Source organism: Panthera uncia, chromosome D2, assembly GCF_023721935.1.
Source record: "Panthera uncia isolate 11264 chromosome D2, Puncia_PCG_1.0, whole genome shotgun sequence".
NCBI lineage: Eukaryota > Metazoa > Chordata > Mammalia > Carnivora > Felidae > Panthera > Panthera uncia.
Window position 1 is genome coordinate 53,957,047 of NC_064818.1, and position 25,197 is coordinate 53,982,243.

The following is a 25,197-nucleotide window of genomic DNA, read 5'->3' on the forward strand; positions in this document are numbered from 1 at the left end:
CCTGATATGAGTCTAGCCTTGTAAGAGTGATAGGGAAGATACATACATGCAGAAGGCATAAACCCAGAAGAAAAAGTACCAAAGAATTTCCAAAATGACTAAGTCAATTCTAGAGGTCGCTTTTGAACTCTCCAGATGTCTTCACTTTAATGATCTCCTTTAAACAGGACACACCCAATTTAGTCTCTGCTGCAAAAAGACCCCCCACACCCCCCACTCATGGAACAAACAATTCTCATTGTTAGTTTCTATAATAGCATACTGATTCTTTCGTGGGACAGGATGTCATACCTGGTACGTTTTTAAGTATGGACACAGTGAAAAAGACATACTCCATCATCCTGTCTTGCTTTGAATCAACTCAAAGTTTCTCTTTAGATGCATCCTGACTACATGACACAAGACAAATCTGCTCCACGGAAATGGCTGACAATCCAAATGACCCCAGCAGCACAGACCGCTAGGAAGGATACTCTCGAGAGGGGTATCTTTCTCTCTAACTGGGGCATTCGAAATGGGCCCAAGAGTAAGGAAAATGGACAACAATCCGCGGACGCACCTTACACAGCCAGTATCCATCCACCCACCATCTATTAGGCACCTGCCACACATAAAACAGCGTTAGTGGAGACCAGTATTTTCTTTAAAAACATAAACACAGTGAAAATGAAATAGCCTCCAAGGGTTTTTTCCCCACAGAAAAGGCAATTTTATCAGTTTTTGATTTTGCTTTACTGTTCAGTGTCTTGGAAAACCTTCAACCACTGTTTGTCTAAATTTTACTAAAATTGCTAAATTAGGAAGTCTTCTGCTCAAAAGTCCATATGACAAGCCTACTGTGGTTTCAGTAATTTCTCCAAAGTGTAAAGAGTCATTTACAGCAAAAATCATCCTATTTCATTGGCCGTCTCAGACACACTCTCAGTCATGTGAATGGCAGTGGAAACTAAATTGAAAAGCTGTCAAAACACCCTGTAATAATAGGGAAATTAACAAACCCATTTTGTCATGCATATTTGCCCTCATTTCCCCTGTCCCATTATCTTCCTATAGACTCACATTCATAAATTTGCACATAGACCATAATAAACAGTACATGTAAAATGTTAGATACACACATTCTTTCATTCCCACGCATATAATGGCATCATGTTATATTCTCCTAAGACTGAACTTGGGGTACTGTCCACGAACAGAAAGCTATTATTATGTCATTTAAGGTTCTGTTTAAAATTCTGTTGTGGGGCGCCTGGGTGGCGCAGTCGGCTAAGCGTCCGGCTTCAGCCAGGTCACGATCTCGCGGTCCGTGAGTTCGAGCCCCGCGTCAGGCTCTGGGCTGATGGCTCGGAGCCTGGAGCCTGTTTCCGACTCTGTGTCTCCCTCTCTCTCTGCCCCTCCCCCGTTCATGCTGTGTCTCTCTCTGTCTCAAAAATAAATAAAAAACGTTGAAAAAAAAAATTAAAAAAATAAAATTCTGTTGTGAAGGAGAACTTGTTAGCTGAAATAAAACACTATCTTGTAATGGGGTTTTGAAAACTATCAGCAACGCAATGTAAGCCATGTAAAACCACACACAGTAAAACCACATACAATTTCACAGCCGTAAAAGTCTCAGATGCCAACGTGTACTCCTCCCAGCTTTTTAAAAAGGACAAGAACAGATGCAGAATGACCTGCCCAAGGTGGCAAAAGAAGTCAGTATCAGAGTCTGTGAAATATACACTCATATTCTCTCACTTCTTGTCATCAAAATTGTAGTACCCTAAGACATCAATCCAAATTTGATTTGACAAAAGTTAAAATATGACTCAATGAAAGTAGCAGGCATTAGCCCATACAGGGTGAGTGAAGGTGCAGACATCACAGAAATAACACAGACCAATACCATAACACTCCCCCTAATCCAGAAGATCAACCCAATGAAGCTGAGAAAACGGGCAAGGAGTTTATATAAAGGAATTTAACCTGAAGTCCAACCTGTTTGGATTAGCTGGGTACAAGTCCAACTCCTTCCTCTAGATCCATAAAATCCCCATGACTCCATCATTTTTCTCTTTTAAAATGCCTAACTGAAAGTAAAACATGAACATGGTAGAAAAATGGAAACATGGGAGAAATGTCTGAGACAAAAAACCCTCCATCCACCCAAAAGCAACTACTATCAAAAATTTCTTAGACAGATACCATATGTTTTCACTCTTCTGTGGATCCTGAGAAACTTAACAGGAACCCATGGGGGAGAGGAAGGAAAAAAAAGAGAGAGAGAGAGAGAGAGAGAGAGAGAGAGAGGTTAGAGTGAGAGAGAGCCAAAGCATAAGAGTCTCTTAAAAAATGAGAACAAACTGAGGGCTGATGGGGGGTGGGAGGGAGGGGAGGGTGGGTGATGGGTATTGAAGAGGGCATCTTTTGGGATGAGCACTGGGTGTTGTATGGAAACCAATTTGACAATAAATTTCATATATTTAAAAAAAAATTTTCTTGGGGCACCTGGGTGGCTCAGTTGGTTAAGCGTCCAACTTCGGCTCAGGTCATGATTTTGCAGTTTGTGAGTTCAAGCCCCGGAATCGGGTTCTGTGCTGACAGCTTGAGCCTGCTTCAGATTCTGTCTCCCTTTCTTTCTGCCCCTCCCCTGCTCACACTCTGTCTCTGTCTCTCTCAAAAATAAATAAACACTAAAAAAAAAATTTCTCATGTATCCTTCTAGGAAAAAAGCTCTCTATGCATATATGGGTATAAATATAACTTTTGCTTGTAGATATATATATATATATATACATACATACATATATATACATATATATATACATACATATACATATACATACATATATATACATATATATATACATACATACATATACATATACATACATGTATATATATACATACATATATAGAGATAGATAGATAGATATATCTACAAGCACCCTGATTTGATTGTCTTCACAGAGGCTGCCACAAGCTCATTCTCACTAGTCCAGATGATAAACTGGTCATTTCAAGGACAGAAATCCTGTTGTTAATCAAACCTAATGTTGTCTTAAATGACACTGAACTTCTGGAACCTGGGAATACAGCTAAATAGCTAACACAATGTAGAAATGGAAGAAAGGAAATAAAAAGATAAAGAGGTGTTGTATACCGACCAGCACCTGGCAGATAGATGCCCATTCAGTACTTTCTGAATGACTGACCAAATATATGAACGAATGTTGAAACCAGGATAGGCATGTTGTTGATACATACGACATTCAACATATTAAAATGTTAACTGATAGGGCCCTAAATCTCCAAAACATAAGCACCCTTCTTGATCTATACCATCCAATATCGTAGCCACTAGCTACAGGTGGCTATTGAACATTTGCAATGTGTTCTCTAAGTGTAAAATATGCACCAGATTTCAAAGACTTAGTACTTTAAAAAACTATAAAATATCTCATTGATAATATTTATATTGATTATATGTTGAAATGACAATATGTTAGATACATTGGCTTAGGTAAACCATATTATTAAATTAAGTCACCTGTTTCCTTTTATTTATTTCTTTTCTGCTGCTACAAGTAAACCTTAAATGTTACGTGTGGCTCACATGACACAGTTCTTGGATAGCACTGCTCTAAAACATAGGCACCATTACAACAGTGACTAGGTCCATCCTTCCCTGCTTTATCCCAGCACAGGACTTTGGAAATAGTAGATGCCCAATAAATACGTACCAGGTGAAAAGCTGTTTATGGTATGTAGATAAGGACATGAGTAGGCCTTGGACTACATGGCAGGAAACCCTTGCTCTCATCCTAGTTTTATGGACAAGCAGCTGTGTGACCTTGGGCAAGTCATTGAACCTGCCGAGGCCTTGTTTTGCTCATCTTTAAAAAGGACATGATAACAACGTCTTCCTTATAGGAAAATTGCATGGACCAAATGAAATAGTGTCTACCAAAATGGGTAAAAAAGATGTCAGGTCCCTCCTAAGTTCTAGTATTCTCTACTACCAACAGTCCCAGGAGAAGCAAGATGCAAAAAACACGGAAAGAACAGGTTAAGAAACTAATGGATGAAATTCCTGTATCTAGCATTTCCATTCTGGCACATGACAGAAAATCGAGACAAAGACAAGTGCAAACAAGATTCTCCCAGGAATGGAAACTTGAACATATATCACTCCCTCTTCACTGCATCTCACCAACCAACCACGGCTGACAAAGGGACTTGCAGATACATTCCTCAAGAGGCCACAGAAAGGCTCATGAACTGGGAGGAGACAGCCATCTCTGGGTGGCTGACGAAGCAGCGGGGTGGCCAATTGCCCTATGCCACATGGGGCTCACAGCTCTGTGGGAAAATTCATAACCCTGGGGGGGGGGGGGGGCCTCACAGGCCTCAGGGGGAAAGTTCCATGGGCCCAAAAATCTATTAGTCCTCACTAATTGCTTCAGGCGTAGCTAGGGGCATGAACTTACCTTTTTCTACAAGGCAGTCAGGGTACCTGGCAAGGGAAATCCAAAGGGCCCTGGGACAGGCTGTGGCTTGTTAGTGAACACCAGGATGGACTTCAGCTATCCCAGCCGGGGATCTTCTTCCCCAAATCAAAGATTATTGTAAAAAGGGAAGACTGTATTGAAGAAAGCATCCTTCTGCAGGAGGCATTTAAGGAGCGTTCAGGAGCCAACTGCAGAGTGGTTAACCCACAGCAGAGAAAGAGCAGTCCAACCACCCACAGCCTTGAGGCAGAAGAACAGCAGAACAAAAATAGTCCATTTCAAGAGGCCAAAGGTCAGTTCTCCCCTCAGCCTCTGCAAGGAACCACAGAAGCCCCAGAAGTAAATGACTTACCATCAGTAAGGCCACCGCACTGAGGAAAGCAAGGAGGGTGCAGTGACTTCCCCTTAGCTACAAGGGTCTGACTCTCCTCCCTTCTCTAAGGGCTGCTCCCTGTGACGCGGAAGCGAGTCTCGCCTTGGCCAAGCTCTGAGCTCCTGAGACGTGTGCCCTGTGACTTGCCTCGAAACAACCCACAGGGCCGGAGCCGCTGACTTCTCCTCTAACCAGAGCACTAACAGGGCACCAGGCATGGAGCAGAGCCTCCAGAACATGGCTGTGCAGCAGAACCAACGGCAAGGCTTGTTGAAATTCACATTCTAACCCCCCTGAGATTCTGGTTGGGCAGCTCTGGGGTGGGGGCCCACACACGTGCACTTTAAACACAGCAGAGGGGCAATGCCAATACCCAGCCTCACTTGTGAACGTGTGGTCTAGCGAACTCTGGGAAGCTTCACTGTCCCTGATTCTTCCACAAGCTTTCTTCATCCCTCTTGTCTCCACGTGGAAAAGAAGGGTGGTGAGAGCAGACTTGGGGGAAGGCAAGGCAAAGTGGAGAGCCTGAAGGTTCTAGAGTCTGAAGGCCCTCAGTTCCAAAGAGAGCTGTTCTTGGTCTTTACGCAAGTCAGTTAACCTCTCTGAACCTCAGTTTTCTTATCTGAGGAATGGCAATAAAACCATCTACCCACTCTGGGTCAGGGGGTTGGTGCACATAAAGTGCCCGCTGTATTACACTTAATAACAGTCACAGAAGCATTCGTGTTATTATTAGCTCTTTCAGTAAGGGGAAGGAACAGTGCATGGCAGCTCTCCATGAGTAGCTCTGCAAGAGAAACTGCACATGAAAATAACTGACTTAATGAGGCATAAAGGGAAAGAAAAAAATTAAACTACAACAACAAAAAACTGTAATAAGAGGAGCCATGGATTCAGGTCACAGGGAGACGCACGGAACAGGCATGTCGTCCCATCTCTGGGAACTCGACAGAGAGGAGACTGGGGACATCGACAGAGACTCATGAAGATTTGGGCACAAGGCTGCAGGAAGATATACTGCAACATTATTTATAAAAAGGGAAAATTGGCAATAACCTACAGGCATTAAAAAAATTTTTTTAAACATTATGATGAACATATGTTACTTCATTTCAGAAAAAAAAAGTTCCTTTTTCATTTTAGGAGGAGATTTTGGAATCCGCTTGAAGAGCTGAAAGCATTTTTAAATACCCAATTGTTTTTCTTTTAAACTCCAGTATAATATTCAGATTAGAACATTCATATCAACAAAGGAAGGCCAGAGGTGGGCATCTAAATTTTCCCCGTGGAAACAAAAGGCAAAATACATTATAATTTTGGGTACCATCAAAACTTCTAAAGTACGAACAACATGAGGACGGATGGGGAGAGGCGAAAAGAAAACAATGCATATAAAGAAGCAGATAAGGTCTCTGGTGGAACACTGGATAATATTAGAAGAATTAGGTTTAGTGCTTCCCTTCCCTCTACATGCACACACATACACACATGCATGCAACGATGAGGATTGTGGAAATAAAACTCAGTATCACCTATCAAGCCCTTTCCCACGCAGACTAACAATCTATTTTTATATTCCAGTGAGGTCTGCAGCAAAGAATAAAGCTCCAGTTAAAAGAGGAAATAATTTCTGTACTGTACCTACGTTTTCTCACTTCCTTATTTTAAAATAATCGCCCAATAAATCAAAAAACAAAATCCAGAACAACAGTCCAGTGTTCTATGCACTGGGTATGTATCACTGCAGACATTTTGGAACTACACAAAATCAGCTCAAGTGTTCTGAGTCATTTGCCATCTTCCTGGAAAACTTGTAATGATATATTACAGCACTGGGGGCTGGAACAAACCTTCCAAATCATGTGGTCCAACCCCATCATTTTACAGATGTAGATCTTGGGAAACAAACTGGCTGCTCCAACACACCAAAGGCTCTAATTAAAACATCTGCTCAATTTTAAGGTGGCTGACAAATTTGAAGAGAGGGGTGGGAAATAAAATAAAACCTCCAAAACACTTTTTTAGTGGAATAGTAATGATGATCAGCAGGCCTATTAAATGAAGAAGCGGTAAGGATTGTGATGGAAGTGTACCCCCACTCCAACGTCAGGACCACTTATATCTGGAAAACTGAAATTAAAAGTTGCCAGAGCTCACACATCACATCTGTGAGTACGGGCAGAGGAAGAGAACTCCAGAGCTCTGCCCTGAAGTCTATTGGCCTAAGCACCGAACACTGACCTAATTTTATACTTAAACTGACAGGTATCCAGGAGTCGTCCTCATGTGATGGTGCTTCTATTTACAGAAAAGTGAAGATTTGAGAAAATGGCCTGTGCACAACGGAGGGACATGACCACTGACCTGGCAAAGGAAGCGGGGCTTGGACCCTTGCTCACATACTCAGTGGACCCTAGACCAGCACAGCATCACTTGGGCACTTGTTAGAAATGCAGAATGGTGGGCCCCACCCAGACCTCCAGAGTCAGGATGTGCATACTGATGAGATCCCCAGGTCCTCCCACACATGTTAAAGTTTGAGAATTGCTTATTTAGATAACGTGTTGGCAAAAGAAGTGTGACTACCTATAACCCCATTTAATCTAAGTTTCTAGAATAATTACCTTATTACCAATTCTACTCTCTAAAGCTTTTGATCTTTAAGCCTTACTTTAAATTCTAAATGGTCTAAATTTTAGCCTAAATTTCAAATGGTCTCAGCGGATATCTTAGCAAGTAGTCATGTTTTTTTCAAAAGGCACACATGCTGGGAGCTTTACCATTTTTAAGGATTACATTTTAAGGATTATAAATTAAGGTCTTTTCTTCCTGCTGTTTTCTGCTGAGCTCATAGTAGGAACATGACCAGTATTTCTTCAGGAGGAAGTTAGAAACCTTGGGGAGACCTGGTGAGGAGGAAGACTGGATTCAGAACAGAAATGTGTTCCTGGTGAAAAAGAGGAATTTCATGTAAGGGAATTTTATGGCCAAGAGGCTGTGAAGGTCACATGGTCCAACCACGGTTCCAAAGCTGAATCCCTTTAGGCCACATCTGCAGTCTCCACTCACATACTTCCAGTGATGTGGAACTCACCACCTCCAAAGTCAATCCATTCCATCTTTGCACAATCTAATTGTTAGAAAGGTTTCCTGAAATTTCTCTCCCTATAGCTTTCAACAGCCCTATAATCAGTAACCCCATAATTATGGTCCCTACCATCAATTTAATCCCATTATCAATTTTCCATTACAGTTCCCACCGGGATTTTTCTTTCTTACACATTTCATATATTTATTTCTATGAGAGTAGAGTATGTGTAGTAGAGGGGTGTATGAAAATTTTATTTTTTGCTTTTATTTTGAGGCACCTTAGGAAAACCTCATGTGTACAAGAGAAGAATTAAAATAAATTATTTTGGGGTGTCTGGGTGGCTCATTCAGTTAAGTGTCCAACTCTCAATTTCAGCTCAGATCATGGTCTCACGGTTTGTGAGATCAAGCCCTATGTTGGTATTGATGCTGACAGCACAGAGTCTGCCTGGGATTCTCTCTCTCCCTCTCTCTCTGCCCCTCACCCACTCACACATGCATGTGTTCTCTGTCTCAAAAATAAAGAAACATTTAAAATAACATAAATGATCACAAGTTATAGAGAATATAACTAAGGACATAATTATATAAGAAACCTAGCTTGGGGTAGTACTGTTCTTCAACACTGTTTTAACTGGAAGCTTCCTGAGAGTCAAAGCAGGTATGAAATGGGATAAGAAAGTGAATGCTTCAAAATGTTTGAGACTTTTGCCTGGGTGGCTCAGTCAGTTAAGCATCCAACTTCAGCTCAGGTTGTGATCTCCCAGTTTGCGAGTCCAAGCCCCATGTCAGGCTCTGAGCTGTCAGCGCAGGAGCCTGCTTCAGATACTGTGTCTCCCTCTCTCTCTCTCTGCCCTTCTCCCACTCACCTCTGCCTGTATATCTCCCTCTCTCTCTCTTAAAAATAAACATTAAAAAAAAAATGTTTGAGACTCTCTGGCCTTGGGGAGTCCTAGATTATTAACCCTGGAAAGTATAGTAGATCAAGTCTAATTCTGCCACTTCTCTGCCGCTTATGGAGAAGAAAACTGAAACCCAAAGAGGGTAAGTGATTTGCCCAATACTGGGCATCCAGTTAGCAGCAGAGCCAGGCAATAGGGTGTCCCTACCCCTCTTCATTGTCCTGTTTGGCATACTGCCAGACTCTGAGTCTTGAGTCTGTTACAGAAGTTTTCCCAGCATAAAAATCAGAGCACCACATTACTGGGCCAAGCAAAAGGCTAAGCGTACCTGAAAAGCAAACCCAAGCCATCCTGCACACACAGGATACCTCAAATCCCAAAGCTCACAAAGTCTAACACCAGATCAGAAAGTTATACTGGAGCCATAAGCCATCCTCCTTCTTTCTCTTTCCCAGAATTCCACTTGTCCCTCCATATCCATTGATTCTGAACCACAGAGTTGCCACTAAGAAGCTTATTTTAATCTCCCATTAAAATAATCTCTTTCTGATGACAGGTTAGTTGTTCTCAGAACAGAAACACCACTGTGAAACACGTCATTTGTCCTGAAACACTTAAAGCTAAAGGTTCATAGCATACTGAACCAGAGTCATTAGTAAAAAGTAAATGATTATAGGCAATCAATTTCAGGCACTACACATTGGATGCATTCAAACAATGTTAAAAGAATCCTTTTTATCATGTAGTTTTTAAAATAACACCACTGGAATTTTTATTTATTTATTTATTTTTAAGTTGTTTCTTTATTGAGGGGGAGAGAGAGAGAGAGAGAGAGAGAGAGAGAGAGAGAATGAAAGTAGGGGAGGGGCAGAGAGAGAGGGAGAAAGAGAATCCCAAGCAGGCTCCACACTAGCAGATGCAGGACCCAAGCCCACGAAGCCCATGAGATCATGAGCTGAAACCGAGAGCCAGACGCCCAACCGACTGAGCCATCCGGGCGCCCCCACCACTGGAATATTTTAAAGAACCATCTGTTAGATCACGCAGCATGAGATGCCAGTGCAGTGCCAATACATCCATGGAGCTCTGAATGACTGGCCTTCCCACGAGATCATAATGGAGCACTGCACTGACCTAAGCACATCCACAGAAACAACCATTTGTGTTTCAGTTCTTTGGTAAGTGTAGGCAGATCAAAAATCCCTCAAAGGGACGACCTGCAATCATGCAAGATTGAATTATGTGCTTTTTCTATCATTGTGTCCTTCTGAAGTCAAGAAAAGCAAACCCTAGAAGGATTAGTTATCCAGGCCCCAGGCATTTCAGGTGAGACATCTTTCATATTAACACTAGTCGTATTACAAATTAGCCAGGATCCCACGATGCTGAAAGATCTAGTCCTATTTATTGGTTTAGAGCTAGCAGCTTAGTCCTAGATAAAAAGTATCTAGGAAGCTATATTAGCTTTTTAAGGTCACTGAGTATTAGTGAATTCTTGATTCAGTTCATCGAATGAGATGGGGTGGATGAGCCAAATTAATGCCCAAGTCATAGCAGGGATAATTGAGCATAGTTAAATCAGCCCATAATTTTCCAGGCTTCTTGGCTGGCCTCAGGTATAAGAGATCTCAAGTGGCAAGAGAACAGAGATAAACACAAAGCCCACTCATAGCCCACAGTGGGGCAAAAATAGAAAACAAAAGAGGAAGAAGAGCTGTGACAGGCCTCCATCCCAGAGCACGTCTTCCGTTACTGTTAATCGGAGTGTATGTCACACTTCCTGGGGCCACTGAAATCATTAGCCCCGGCAGAGAGGATCGGAATTGTCCCACCTTAAAAGGAGAAACAGGGCAAAAGACAGAAGCTAGGCTAGCGGGAAACTGAGAAGGATATTTCTCTATAAACATGTTATCCGAAATACCACATTTTCAACAAAAATCTTAAGGTCGGTGACAATAAAATGGAAGTGGCTTACAAGCAGGAAGTCTGTGTCATCTGAAATGTCTGGTGGTGGGGGGGCCTGGACTGGTCATTGTTTTAGGGCTTGCTTATCTTTACTTGAGAAGACACCCTTACCTTCCGAAATGGCCTTCTTCACGGCCGCCACGTAGGTCTCGGGCTCGTCCTCGCAGGTGAGCTCCTGCCAGTGCGCCCAGTCTGGAAAGTAGTCCAGGAACTCCTCGCTGTCCTGCACTCCACAGAGCAGGCGCACCACACGGTGGGGGGGATGGAGGGCTCTCTGCAGCAGGGGCAGCAGGGCCGGCCGGCAGAAGCACTGCACCAGCTCCGCGGACAGCAGCACCACGATGCAGCGCGAGCTGAGGAAGAAGTTCAGGTCCTTGGCCGAGAAGGAGGCCTCGGGGCTCAGCCTGTAAGTCAGCGACTTCTGGCTACGGACCTGCCGACTGGACAGAAAGAGGTCCTGGAGGTACTGGCACCATTCCTCGGCATCTGGGCTGTAGACGATGAGGATGTCACAACTTCCAACCGCCCCTGAGCAAGAACGAGGCACAGAAGCATGTTGACATACCTGCTCCTTCTAGGGCTCCCATCACTCGCGACATAAACCACCCAGACCGGGGTCCTGGCACCCACAATCTTTCATAGTCTGCCCCTGGCATACCTGTCAAGCCTCTTTCCCTACTTAGAGCCTGCGTTCCGGCCCCGTCTCTGCCCAAATATACCATGCCTTTTCAGATCTTTACATAAGCCGTCACTTCTGATGTGTGCCCTTCCATCCACAGCCGATGCAGTATAAGATGGTGACGAGGAGGGGGAGGACGACAGCAACAGCAAGCTCTTTGTACAGAGCTTACTAGGTTCCAGATGCTCTTCTAGCACACTGCCCAGCAAACTCATTTAATCATCACAGCAACCTTGTAAGGTAGGTAATATCATTAGCCCCATTTTACAGATAAGAAAACTGAGGTGTGGCAGGTTACCTAATTTACCCAAGGTCCACAGCAGCAGAGTCAGAACTTGAATTCAGACAGTTTGGCAGAAGAACCTGGCTCTTTCCTAAATGCAGTGGTTATAAGCACAGGTGTACAATCAGGTGGCCACAGTTAGTATCCTGGCCCTGTGAATTATTAGCTGTGCAGCCTTGGGCAGGTTGCTTAAATATTCTAAACCTCAGTTTATTCATCAGTAAACGGAAATACAATGGCAATACTTGTCAGTGTTTTGTCAGAATTAAATTAGATATTTCATATAAAGTGTGAAGCATAGTGCTTAGCATGTGGTAAACCCCCAATAATGGGTCCCTGGTGTCATCATCCTCACATTAATAGAAACCGTTAATGTAAACAGCAACCGTGGATGACTGAATGCTGTGATCAACATAAAACCATTCGTAAAGTGTCCCTCACCATACTGTCTGTGACATAGGCTTCCTTCTTCTTCTCATAAAGCATAAATGCCAGAAACAGAGCCCAAAGCCTCAGAGAAGCAGGGAGTTAAAAAAAGCTTCTGGTGGGGCGCCTGGGTGGCTCAGTCCGTTAAGCGTCTGACTTCAGTTCAGGTCATGATCTCACGGTCCGGTCCGTGAGTTCAAGCCCCGCATCGGGCTCTGTGCTGACCGCTCAGAGCCTGGAGCCTGTTTCAGATTCTGTGTCTCCCTCTCTCTCTGACCCTCCCCCATTCATGCTCTGTCTCTCTCTGTCTCAAAAATAAATAAATGTTAAAAAAAAAAATTAAAAATAAATAAATAAATAAATAAATAAATAAATAAATAAAATAAAAAAAGCTTCTGGGAATCGCTTGGTCCCAACTCCTCATTTACAGATAAAAGAAACATTTCATCTGAGAAGATGAAGGGACTTGCTTCAATTCAAACTAAGCCTATTAGTCACAAAGCCAGGACTGAACCTCAGGTTGTCCCCTGGTCCCCTGTCCAGTCCTCTCATCTGTCCACCTGCTACCTCCCATCAGGGATTCTGTCAAGAATTTTATGAGTCTTAAAGCATATCTTCCAACTACCCAAAGTTCAAAGAAGCTTGTCTCTTCACATAGCTGTTACTAATGTTGAGAAGCCTCATCGCCCACTAACTCAACAAACTGGTCTCTGAGTTGGAAGGGGTGAGCACAGAGGAATCTCTAAGCATCCTCAATACAATATGATATAAAACAATACAACAGGGATCCTTCCTCCCACTCAGAGAAGGCTCAAGTCTGAAGAAGCTTGGGAATCATCTAAGTTGGGGATTGTCACAATTAAACTACCCCTGGGCCACATTTCACTGAGTGGTTCCCGGCAGAAAGGCCAGAGGAGGGACTGGGGCAAGACCTGAGGCTGTAAACGCTGAAAATATCACGGGACGACTCCCCTTTCCTGTCCCATGAACACCACATTCAGAGTAAAAACAATGACATCTAATACTAACCCAACACTGTTCTCATTTCCCCCAGGATGATGCTACCAAAATCTTTAAAGTAACAAATCAAAAAAAGTTTGTAGTTTCTTTTCGGAGTGTCTGCTTTTCTGGAGCCCTAATCCATGGCTAATATAAAACCCAACAGACTCGCAATAGGAGCACATTGATCACTCAAGGAGTACTTTTGAAGGGAAGGTGTGCAAATTTTAAAAGAAGTCCGTTTAGAAGGCAACATGGAAAAAAAAGGGGGGGGTGCAGTCAGCAATTCTGACGACACCATGGACCTTTATGGCTCTACAGAAGACTCGGTTCTGAGCATCGTCTATTTCCTCAACTGTGAATAAAACCGTCCATATTGGGCATGCTTACACTGGTCCCAAAGCTCAAGAAGATTAAACACAAAATTTTAATGTATAGAAGGCAGGGTGACAGCCTTCCATAAAATGAAATCTTTGCTGATTGATCTTTTTTTTTTCCCTGGGTAACATAGTTCTTTGTACCTCAATGGAGAAATAATTTCAGGACTATGGAAGGGATAATATTGGCAAAGCACCAGAACTATGGAGCTCACCCTGAGAAAAGTAGATTTAAGGCATCATAATACTTTTACCTTCTTTCCGCCCCTCTTTTCTACATGATTGATTTCTCCTCTGAGGTAAATGTTCTTCTAAATGTAGGGGTGCCTGGGTGGCTCAGTTGGTTGAGCATCTGACTTCAGCTCAGGTAAGGATCTCACAGTTCGTGAGTTTGAGCCCTGCGTTGGGCTCTGTGCTGACAGCTCAGAGCCTGGAGCCTGCTTCAGATTCTGTGTCTCCCTCTCTCTCTCTGCCCCTCCCCTGCTCATACTCTGTCTTTCTTGCTCAAAAATAAACATTAAAAAATACATTTAAAAAAAAAGTGCAAAAGTAAAAAGCAGTAGCCACTAATACCCCCCACCCATGCAGACAAATATACTAGCAAATATCATGTCAACAATTTTTACAAATGGACTAGAAGGAGAATAAAATCTCAGACAGGGCTGGCTGTGGTCTCATACATTAGCGATGAAGCCACTGGTGATGTTTCCAATAGATGGTAAGGCAATAAGGAAGAGAGAAGAGAACTTCTGAGAACATAATAAGTACTCTTTCGATGGCAACTCAGCTCTTGGAGCACTGACTGACTTAGCAGGAAAGCAGCCCTTCTTATAATCCCTTGACCCCGTGCCCATGAGCAATGTATGCCACTTCTATGAGGAGACAGCGATCCAAAGCAAACCAACAATTTCAATGACAAGTTCTGGGGTCACTGAGGGAGCGAGTATACTTTACACCCTGGATCCTGCCTCACCGTCACCTGCTCCTCTGTTAACAGCACAATGCAGTATCTACTGGGCATTAATAGACCTCTAGTCATTAAGGAAAGTGTAAATATTAATAATCAGGGAAACTGGGTGTGGAGTACATGAGAACTCTACTATCTTCACAGTTTTTCAATAAATCCAAAACTTCTAAAATAAAGATTTTTAAATACAAATTAAATTTAAAAAGTACTTAAGGGGTTAAGCTCTTCTATAAGGAAAACATACAGAAAATGTCTCATCCCTGGGATTCTGGTGTTACATTTGGCAACCCCCCCCACCCCTACCCCGCACGCACACGCACACACACACACACACACACACACACTCCTCTGAGCAAAAGTACTTGAAAAGGAAGTGGTTAGTGTTTCAGACTCATTAATATCACAGCCTACTTGGTCACCCACTTATGGTGTGACTTGAGACGGGTATACGAAGTCTAAGCAAATTTTGCCTCAACGTAAATGAGGACAAAGAAATGGATTGCCTTCTTAAATTTTGCTCTGCTACAGAAACTGAAGCTGGGGAAATTCTAAAAAAGTTCCAAAGTGGAAGTTAAAGTTCCTCCACAATGTGCTAGATAACAACACAGGACCAAACGCTTCATCAGCAACTCTCTCTTGTATGGGGAACAGCCTTTTCTTCAAGGATAATTCCCTTCCTGTAACAGTAGATCACTTCCTCACATGTGCCAAATCAATTCTTTCAGTTTTGTTTGTTTATTATGAGAAATTAAATACATGGTCCAACAGGAGTCCATAAATCCTAAACAGGGGTGCCTGGGTGGCTCAGTCGGTTAAGCGTCCGACTCCTGGTTTTGGCTCAGGTCATGATCTTGTGGTTTTGTGGGTTTGCACGTCACGTTGGGCTCTGCACCGACAGCGCAAAGCCTGCTTGGGATTCTCTCTCTCTCTCTCTCTCTCTCTCTCTCTCTCTGCCCCTCCCCCCACTTGCACTGTTGCTGCCTCTCTCAAAATAAATAAACTTTAAGAAGATATTTTTTTTTAATTTTTTTTTTCAACGTTTTTTATTTTATTTTTGGGACAGAGAGAGACAGAGCATGAACGGGGGAGGGGCAGAGAGAGAGAGAGACACAGAATCGGAAACAGGCTCCAGGCTCCGAGCCATCAGCCCAGAGCCTGACGCGGGGCTCGAACTCACGGACCGCGAGATCGTGACCTGGCTGAAGTCGGACGCTTAACCGACTGCGCCACCCAGGCGCCCCAGAAGATATTTTTTTAAAAAGCAAAAGAAATACAGTGACTGAAAGAGAGGTTCCTTAGAAAGATTCAGAATCCACCTGAGAAAAGAACAGGGAGGAAGTGCCAGGGAGCTTTTCAAATGACCAGTCCAGACCATTTTAGTCTATAGGTGATTCTGGCTCCCTGTTCATCTGTCTTAATAAGCACCATACTGAAGAGGGATGTGAACTAGGAAGGTGACTAGGATAAGGAGGGATCTAGATAATGATTCATGTGAGGAGCTTCCAGACTCTAAAGGTTTCAAGTTCAGAGACTTGACAGGAATATTAAGGGACCTCAAGAATCAGGTGAGAATTAAGATCACAAAAAATTAAAGGTACCTTCAAACCCTCTTATCTTCTAAGTCTAGAAGTAGTAGAAAAGTCTGGAGATGAGAGAAACCTCAGAGAAAAAGAACAGGAAAAGGTATGCAAGCTTTCTTCAAATATCTGGAGGCTGGCACATGGAGGAAAGGAATCTGGTCTTCACTCAGCCACAGACTTGAGTCACTTTGGAAAGTCACTTATGGCCTCTCTGTCTCCTCTCTCTCTCTCATGTGTAAATGCAAGAGATGCCATCAGGAGCATAGAGATATTCCAGGGTAGGTTCATTCCATTTTATTTTATCTTGCTTCTCAAGCTCTTTCAAAAACAGGGAGCCAAGATTCTCCTTGATTTCAGCAAGCAAAGATGTCTTTCAAAAAACAAAATCCTGGGGCACCTGGGTGGCTCAGTCGGTTAAGCGTCTGACTTAGGCTCAGGTCATGGTCTCACGGTTCGAGATTTCCAGCCCCTCGTTGAGCTCTGTACTGACAGCTCAGAACCTGGAGCCTACTTCAGATTCTGTGTCTCCCTTTCTCTCTGTCCTTCCCCTGCTCCCTCTCTCTCTCTCAAAAATAAACATTAAAAAAAATTTATTAAAAAAATTATAAAATAAAATAAAATACTAATGCTTACCCTTTAGTAGAAGGAAATTTTATTTTTTTTTCAATATATGAAATTTATTGTCAAATTGGTTTCCATACAACACCCAGTGCTCATCCCAAAAGGTGCCCTCCTCAATACCCATCACCCACCCTTCCTTCCCTCCCACCCCCCATCAACCAAGTAGAAGGAAATTTTAAAAGACCACACAATTCAGCCTTCAAAAGGAATGTCATGCTGAGACATGCTACAACTTGGATGAACCTTGAAAACATTACGTTATATGAAAGAAAACACAAAAGACAACATACTATATGATCCCATTCATACAGAAGTCCTGAGCATGGAAATCTATAGAGACAGAAGATAAAACATAGGGCTGGGCAGGAGGAGGGAGTGGGAGGGTGATAGCTAAAGCATACAGAGTTTCTTTCTCCCTTTTTTAAAATTTCTATTTCATAATTTGTACCTCCTTCGCTCATTTCTCAAAATGAGTTTCTTTCTGAGGTGATGAAAATGTTCTAAAATTGACCATGGTGATGCTTGCACAGATCTGTATAGATACTAAAAAAACCACTGAACTGTATACTTTTTGTTTGTTTTGTTTTTAACTGTATACTTTAAATGGGAAAATTGTACGGTATGTGAATTATATCTGAATAAAACTGTTTAAAATAAAAAGGAGGAGGAGGAGGAGGGGAAGAGGAGCGGGAGAGGGAGGAAGAGGACAAGAAGCAGAAGACCATATGGAAGAGTGCCCTAGATGACTCCAGACCCTACAGTAGTTTGGCAAGAGGTAGTCGGTCTCACTACCACCATGGACCCTTGTACCTCCAGACCTCAGAGAGCCCCAGGGACCCACCCCAGAGGCCCAACTCCTACTTACAGAACCTAAAGTGGGTCTCACCACAGAGTGTGCTGACAGCAAGAGAGTCTGAAGCCCTAACCATCACAGATGTCTGCAGAAGCCATTACAGAGCCCATAAATAGCCCCAGGTTTGGCCACTGGGTTACAGTCCCCATCTTCTAGCCCCTTTGGCCATGCCCAACTGGAATCATACACACAGGACACTGGAAGAAGATTTGCTCTGTCTCCTCTGTCCAAAGGTTCTCTCACTTTGCTGCTTCTTGGACTTAACAGCCTAGGGCCTGTTCTCAGCCACGGCAGGAGGTAGGAGTTTCAGCGACCTCATCTCCTACTTGTCCCCAATCACCCACCTATTCCACCACTTGCTCTCTGTTCCTTAAATACACCATATACCCCCATCTATTGTTCCTCTGAATGGAGCACTCTTCCCCCACATGACCCCTCCTTTCAGATCTTTGCTCAAATGTCCCTTTCTCCATAAGGCCTAACCTGGCTACCTCGTTTAAAATTATAAACCCAACAGTAGAGGGTAGAGTACCCTCTCTACTGTTTTCCCACTGCTCTTAATCATATCATGCGCTTTCCTTATTAAGCACATTGCCTGCCTTTCCCCAGCATTCCATAAGCTCCATGGGAAAATGACTTATGCCAATTTTGATTATTGAATATACACCTGACACCTAGAAAGTGCCTAGAAACCATAGGCATGCAACAAATATGAGCTGAATGAATGAATTTCCTCTAGATAACTGCTTCAGCTTTCCTATGTAACTGTGGACTATGACCTCACTATTACCACAATACAGCTTCTTCTAACCTCCAGAGCCCCAGTTGAGAGCCAGAAGGCTAAAAGCTAACTGCTTTCCCATTCCCTTTAAAGAATGAGCTTATATTACCAATCTAATAAAACTGCTACCATTGGCCTTCTCTCCTGCTTCCAAAACACCATTAATTAGAAGGCTGAACCTCAGGGGATATGGGGAGAGCTGGCTCTTCATTCAAGCATCTGCCCACATCCTTCAAGAACAGTGTCTTCTCCTGCTGACTAGATTTTAGTTTTCAAGGGGCGTTTACATCCTGTTTATACATGTTATCTCTACTAAAACATGACAAAGTCGTCTAAGAAAATACAAGTAAACCTATTTGCCAACACGGTAACTCTAGTCTTCTCATTTAGTAATTCCCTGTTAACTTACTGATTTCTTGTGCAAGACTGTACACTCCCTGAGAGCAGAGACTCGGCTGTCCTGGTCACCACTGAGAACACACTTAGGGGCACAATAACCATTACAGTGCATAGTAAGTGCTCCTTAGTCATCTTTATTCTTTTTTTCTTTTTTTTTTTTTTTTTAGTCATCTTTATTCTTATCACCACTATGTGGTTGGTCCTGGATATCAGAGGCTAGCATTGACAAGTGTATACACCCATGAATGACAGAAGAACCCAAAACTAATGGAAAATGACTCCTGCCACCTTTCGATGGGTAGATTACCCAGTGGCCTCCACTCTTCCCCATTCCCCAAAGTTCTGCAAAGACACAAGAAAAGTAAAGCCAAAAGAATGTTGTTTCTAGATTCCTATCAAAATTCCAGATGAAAAACAAAAGCCTAGGAAGGGCAAGTGGCCCAAGCCACCTTCAATCACACAGCGCCCACCAGGGACAGCCTGAGCGCCCCCTATTGGTCCGGTGCGGCCCTCAGAGAAGTATTTCCCAGGCGCAGACAACGCGGCTGGTTTCTACTGGACGCCGGTTCACACAACTGCAAGAGCCGGGGAAACGACCGTCAGAAGCAACTAGAGCCAGTGACGGCGGGAGAAACGGAGACCTAGAAGACGGGAGACAGGAGAGGTGCAGATGGGGACTGAAGAGAATCGCGCGACAGGCCGGGAAGGGGGATGTGGGAAAGCCAGGACGCGAGGTTTGCGCCGGGGAAGCGGGAAAGAGCAGAAAGCACGCGGGAAAGAGCAGGAAGCACACAGTCCCGCACCGACGTAGCAGAGTCGGGAGCCGGGTGGCGCTCGGACAGCTGTCGGGGGGCGAGACGGCCAGCCAGCGGGGAGGCTCGGGAGAAGGGCCCGGGCCTGCCTACGCACCTGAGGCTGCCATGGCGCGGGCGCAGCTCACCTGCCCCGCTCGCTGCGTGCGCGGGGCCGGGCCGGGCCGGGCGGCGTCCCGGGGCGCGGGGCGGCAGGGGCGCCGGCTCGGCGCAGCACCAGCCGCCGCTCTGGAGCTTCCTCCGCACGGGCTGGGAGGGCCGGTCGCGGGGGCGTGTCCACAGGGCACGCCCCGCCTGCGGGGCACGGCCCGCGCGGCACCTGCACCCGCGGCCGTTGGGGAGGGGAAGTGAGAACCCCCACCCCACACTGGCCCGGCCGCGGGCCGGCTACCCGCGCGGCCCTCGCTGCTGTGTCCCCAGGAGGTAGGGGGCGTCGCGCCACGTGCGCCCCACTCGCGGCGAAATCAGCCCGCCGGCCACCAAAGGGCTGCCTAAGCTGAAGAGAGTGTTGGGGGAAGCGGGGGGGGGGGGGGGGTGAGGGGAAGGTTGACCTGCCTCAGTGACCCTGGGCGGGGGTGTATCAGCACAGCTGGCCAAGCCATCTCCCCATCCCCTGGGGCTTTCTCCCTGAGCTGCTACCAGGGCAGGAAAGGGGAGGGCACAGGAAGGGGAAGAAGCACCTTCCCTGGCACCTGGCCTTGGGTGCTTGGCGTTGCCCTTGATTACCCTTCAGTGACTTTTCTGTAATTCCTTGGACCTGGTCTCCTGATGGCACATAAGCATTCATGATTATCTCCTGTGGTAAATGCATGATACAGTTACTGCCTTTCATGGCTTTGAGATGGCACCTATGGCTGTCTTAATGTTTGAGCTGAAGAAACAAGCCAAAGGCCTTGAGTGGATGCCCACAGGGAGTCAGTGCTCCCCAAGGTTCCAGCAGGCCTGAATCCCGAGCTAGAGCTCTCCATTCACCCCTGCACTCACTTGCTGCTCTTTGCTCTCCTCCCTTTGCCTGCTTCTATAATTGATTTGAACACCTGGAGTTCTGTGCCCTTGGAGTCCTCAAAAATGCAGAGTCTAGAAGACAGATCCAGAGAGCGGAGATGAAGGAAAGATAGGACTCAAGTATAGATGGAAATAAATGAAATGGATTTAGGAGTGGAAATAGGGCTGAGGCCTATAATTATAATTTTTTACTGCTGCCATAACAAATTACCACAAACTTAGTGGCTTAAAATAACACAAATTTATTATCTTCCTGCTCTGGATTTCAGAAGTCCAACAGAAGTCCCACTGGGCTAAAATCAAGGTTATCAGCAGGGCTGGGTTCCTTTCTAGAGGCTCTAGAAGAGATCCATTTCTTTGCCTTTTTCGACTTCCAGAGTCTACCCACATTCCTTGGCTCATGGCTCCCTTCCTCTATCCTCAGAACCAGAAACATAACCTCTCTTTGACCCAGCTTAGAAGATCACATCTCTCTCTGACTCTCTGACCTCCTCCCTTTTCCACTTTAAGGACATTGATCCCACCCAGATAATCCAGGAAAATCTCGCTTTTTTAAGAGACACTTAAAATACCTTAATATTTTCTTAATATTAATTAAGAAATTCTTAATACTAATTACTCAGCCTACCACAGGCCTGAAATTCTGAAAGAGGAAATGAGCTCCAAACCTGCTAAGCCTCACACCTGTTCCCCATGTTCAGGACTTTCTGGCCTCCAGATCAGGTTAGCTGCACCTCCTCCCCTTACCCCCACCTCCCATCATGCACTGTCACAGCCCTGTACTGTTCTTTTGCAGAAATTATATAGCTATTTTTCTGCAACTACTTATGTTAGTTTGTGTCTCCACCATTGAACTATAAGCCCCTCAGAGGCAGAATCCAAGTCTGTCTTTTTCACCATGGAACCTCTAGCACTTGGAGCCAACTCTGGCACAGAGAATATTAATATGCTCAGAAAGTATTTGATGAGCGAATTACTGAATATGGCCAGGAAAGCCTTAAATTTGAGGCCCAAGGATAGAAGGGAATTTTCAGGCACTGAAAATCACTGAACTTGGGGGAGGGGGAATATAAGATGTCAAAAATAGGCTGTATATAATAATAAAAGCCATCAGAGTAAGGAAAACGGTGAGCTGAAGTTGGAAATGTTGAGATTGATGTGCCCATGGGATGTCCTAGGGGCTCTGTCATTGCAGGAGAGATGAGTGCCTGGGACTAGCCAGGATGTCAAATACCCATGGAGCTGAAGGTGCATGAGTGGATGGGGGAGAGAGGATAAAGACCAAGAGCCTGGCCTCAAGGGCAGAACTTGGGGTGAGAGCCATGCTCTGGGACCACAGGAGACCAGAGTAACTAGAGGTGGGATAAAAGGCAGGCCAGAATAAGCAAGAGGCCAAGGAAGAGGATTTAAGGAGAAGGTTGTCAACAATGTGGATCGCTGTGAGGAGTCTGGGAGAATGAGGTCTAATGTAAAGATCTCCAAAGTCCCCTGGTTCCTCATGTGCACAGTGAGCGCATTCCAGCTCAGAAAATGCTAGGTAGGGCTCTATGGTTCTCTCTGGAGAACCTCCCCTGAACCCTGTGTACCTGTTCTGAACATTCCTTCACTCTTCAAGAGCCTGGGGATCCAGCTAGTCTATATTTCTCTTTGGACTCATTCCTACTGAGGGTATATTTGTCCATCTGAGGTCATTTCCTCTGACAGCCCTACTATCCAAAGGTATGGTCCTCCTTCCAGGCCCAGATGTTAGGGAGTGAAAGCCCTTTTCTGCTGACCTTTGAACTGAAGGAATACTTCTATGGTTCTTATGACTCTTAGAGGGCATCCATCAGTTGTGGGTAAGGTCTCCAGTGCTGGGTCAGTAGTCCAAACTCTGAACACTCCCACTGCTACCCAACACAGGCCTCCGGAATTTGGCTGGGAAGGGGACTTAGAGGCCAACATTCCCTCAAGGCGCTAGTCCCTGATACTGGCAATTCTACCCGGTTTCTCTGTAGAGAAGGTGGGGTTGAGTTGGAGGAAGTGGTATCTGTTTTTACATCTCCACTTGACAGTTTTTATAGAATGTGGAGGGGAGGGCAGTTGCCCCTCTGGAAGGCCTTGCTCTGTCCCTGTGTGTTGGCTCTCGGGGCAAGCTGTGCAGTCAGCGTCTCCAGCACGGGATGGCTCACAGATGGCTTCTAGCCAGAATGGAGAACCCACACATGACTGCCACCCCACCCTCTTGTTGGCTTGGTAAATAGGAGAGGCCAGAGAGATGAATATATGTTATCTAAAGAACAGAAGGATGAGGAGTGGGGAAGAAATCCCTGATTCTTACATCTTCAAGATGTTATTTCATAATCTCTCAGGCCTAAGGACCAGAGAGAGCCTTTTTCTTTGGTTGTCAAGACCCACTTACTAGGACAGAAGGTAGAGATGGAGGAGTATACTGCAGCAGGTGCTTTGTTTTTAATGTTTATTTGTTCTTTGAGAGAGAGAGAGAGCACAAGCAGGGGAGGGACAGAGAGAGGGAGACACAGAATCCGAAGCAGGCTCTGAGCCGTCAGCACAGAGCCCAACGCAGGGCTTGAACCCACGAACCGTGAGATCATGACCTGAGCCGAAGTCGGACGGTTAACCAACTGAGTCACCCAGGCGCCCCTGCAGCAGATACTTTTAATTCCCCTGAATTCTCTTAACTATCCTATGAGGAAGATGTAATAGTATACCCATTTTATAGAATAGAAGGTTAAATATCTTTGCCCACGACACACAGCTAGTACATTGCAGAGCTGAGTTCTGAACCCAAACAGCCTGGCTCCGGAGTCCATGCTTCTATCTACTAGATTATGTGGTAAACGCTTGAAGCAGGCCCTGCTGTGATCTAAGAGCCACACAAGTCACTGGCCTGTGTTGGCATCACCTCCAGTTGCAGGTGGGCAGGGCAAGAGCTCTGTTACCTGCCAGTTCCCCCTGCTCTGCCAGGAGTACCTTGTGCTCATGAACCGCAAGCATCAGGAAAGGCCCCTCGTTGGAGTTCCCCTGGCATCCCCTACTTCCCTGTCCCCTTCCCTGTCTGTGTCTCATCAGACCTTCAGCCCTTTGGGAGCAGGCCGTGTCTCTGACTCCACTGCATTTCCAGCTCCTAACACAGGCTCCAGCACACAGCAGGTGTTCAACAAGCATTGCTTATTTTTAAATCATCAAGGCCAACCTGCCCATTTTACAGATAAAGACACTGATCACACAGCTAAAGCGACCTGCCCAAGGTCCCACAACCCTCATCTGAGGGGCTCATTCCTTGCTTTGTTCAAGAGTTCAGAGAGACTGTGCACATTCGTACATGTAGGGTGGAGTATGTGAAGACTGAATTACATGGGACGGGCTGGTAGGCCATCACAGGTGGGGACAGGGAGAAAGAGTTCCAGGGTACCAGGTGCCTGGTTTAGCCTTGCCAACACCCTGGATTTATAAAGACTGCTGTCATTTCTACCTGCTCAAGACAGTTTCAGCCCAGCCCAGTGGACCCAGTAAAGACTGCCTGAGGACATTGGTAGCTTTTTAGGAATAGGTAGCTTTGCAGACAAAACCTAGAAGCCTACCCTCTTCAAGAGAGAGGTCTCCTTCCCTAGTCACCAAAATGGCCACTCCCTATGCCATAGCCCAAGGGCCCCTCACCGGGCCACTTTGAGCAAAGGCCCTTGAATCTCAAGTTCTTAGAAACAAAATATTCTTGGGAATCTGCTGGGTGGCTAACTCTACTCCAAGTGCTGTCACTTACTCAGCTTTCATGAATCTTTACCTCAAGCCAGTGAGGTAACCATATTAGTATCATCCCACTTTACAGGGGAAGAAACTGAGGTTCCAATAAGGTAATTCACCTGACCCGGGGTCACTTGGTTAATAAGCATCAAAACGAGATTTTTTTTCCCGTCTTTTTTTTTTCAATTTTTTTTTTAACGTTTATTTATTTTTGAGACAGAGAGAGACAGAGCATGAATGGGTGAGGGTCAGAGAGAGAGGGAGACACAGAATCTGAAACAGGCTCCAGGCTCTGAGCTGTCAGCACAGAGCCCGACGCGGTGCTTGAACTCACGGACCGCGAGATCATGACCTGAGCTGAAGTCGGCCGCCCAACCGACTGAGCCACCCAGGTCCCCCAAAACTAGATTTTTAATTCAAATCCACTTGTTACAAAAAAGCTACCTCTTTTGCCATAGGTTACGATCCAAAAGCTATGCCAGCTATTCTGTGCTGGTTCCATGACCCCAACCCAAAATTAATCTTAGTGACAAGAAAAAGCAGTGTCATAAAGATCGCTGGTTGTCCACCCATTATTCCCTTGTTTCTTAGTAACAGTATCCTAATTTCATTTGGGGCAGCAAGGTTCCATTCCCCAGCCTCTCTTGTAACCAGGAGGAATCCAGTAAGTTGTAAACGGAAGTCATTGTCCAAGGAGGTTCTTTATAGAATGTTTAAGTCTTTCACCCTCTCTTTTTAGTTTTCCCTTTTGCCTTTCTCCTCTTTTAGTTCCTGCCAAGAAAATGAACAGGATGACGAGACCCAACGGTCCTCTTAGATTCCAAGGTGACTGTGTGAACAGAAGCCACGTG

The 25,197-nt window shown here is 44.9% G+C and overlaps 1 protein-coding gene across 1 annotated transcript in view; it reads right to left on the bottom strand.

Moving 5' to 3' along the window:
- Positions 1–19,821, bottom strand: part of PIK3AP1 (phosphoinositide-3-kinase adaptor protein 1) — a 118,220-nt gene extending 98,399 nt beyond the window's left edge. The window contains exons 1-2 of the mRNA XM_049646455.1: positions 19,695–19,821; positions 10,932–11,348 (exon numbers count right to left, since the gene is read on the bottom strand). Of these exons, the coding sequence (XP_049502412.1) occupies positions 10,932–11,348; positions 19,695–19,707 (430 nt within the window). The 5' untranslated portion in view covers positions 19,708–19,821. The remainder of the gene's footprint in view (positions 1–10,931; positions 11,349–19,694) is intronic.
- Positions 19,822–25,197: the final 5,376 nt, after the last annotated feature.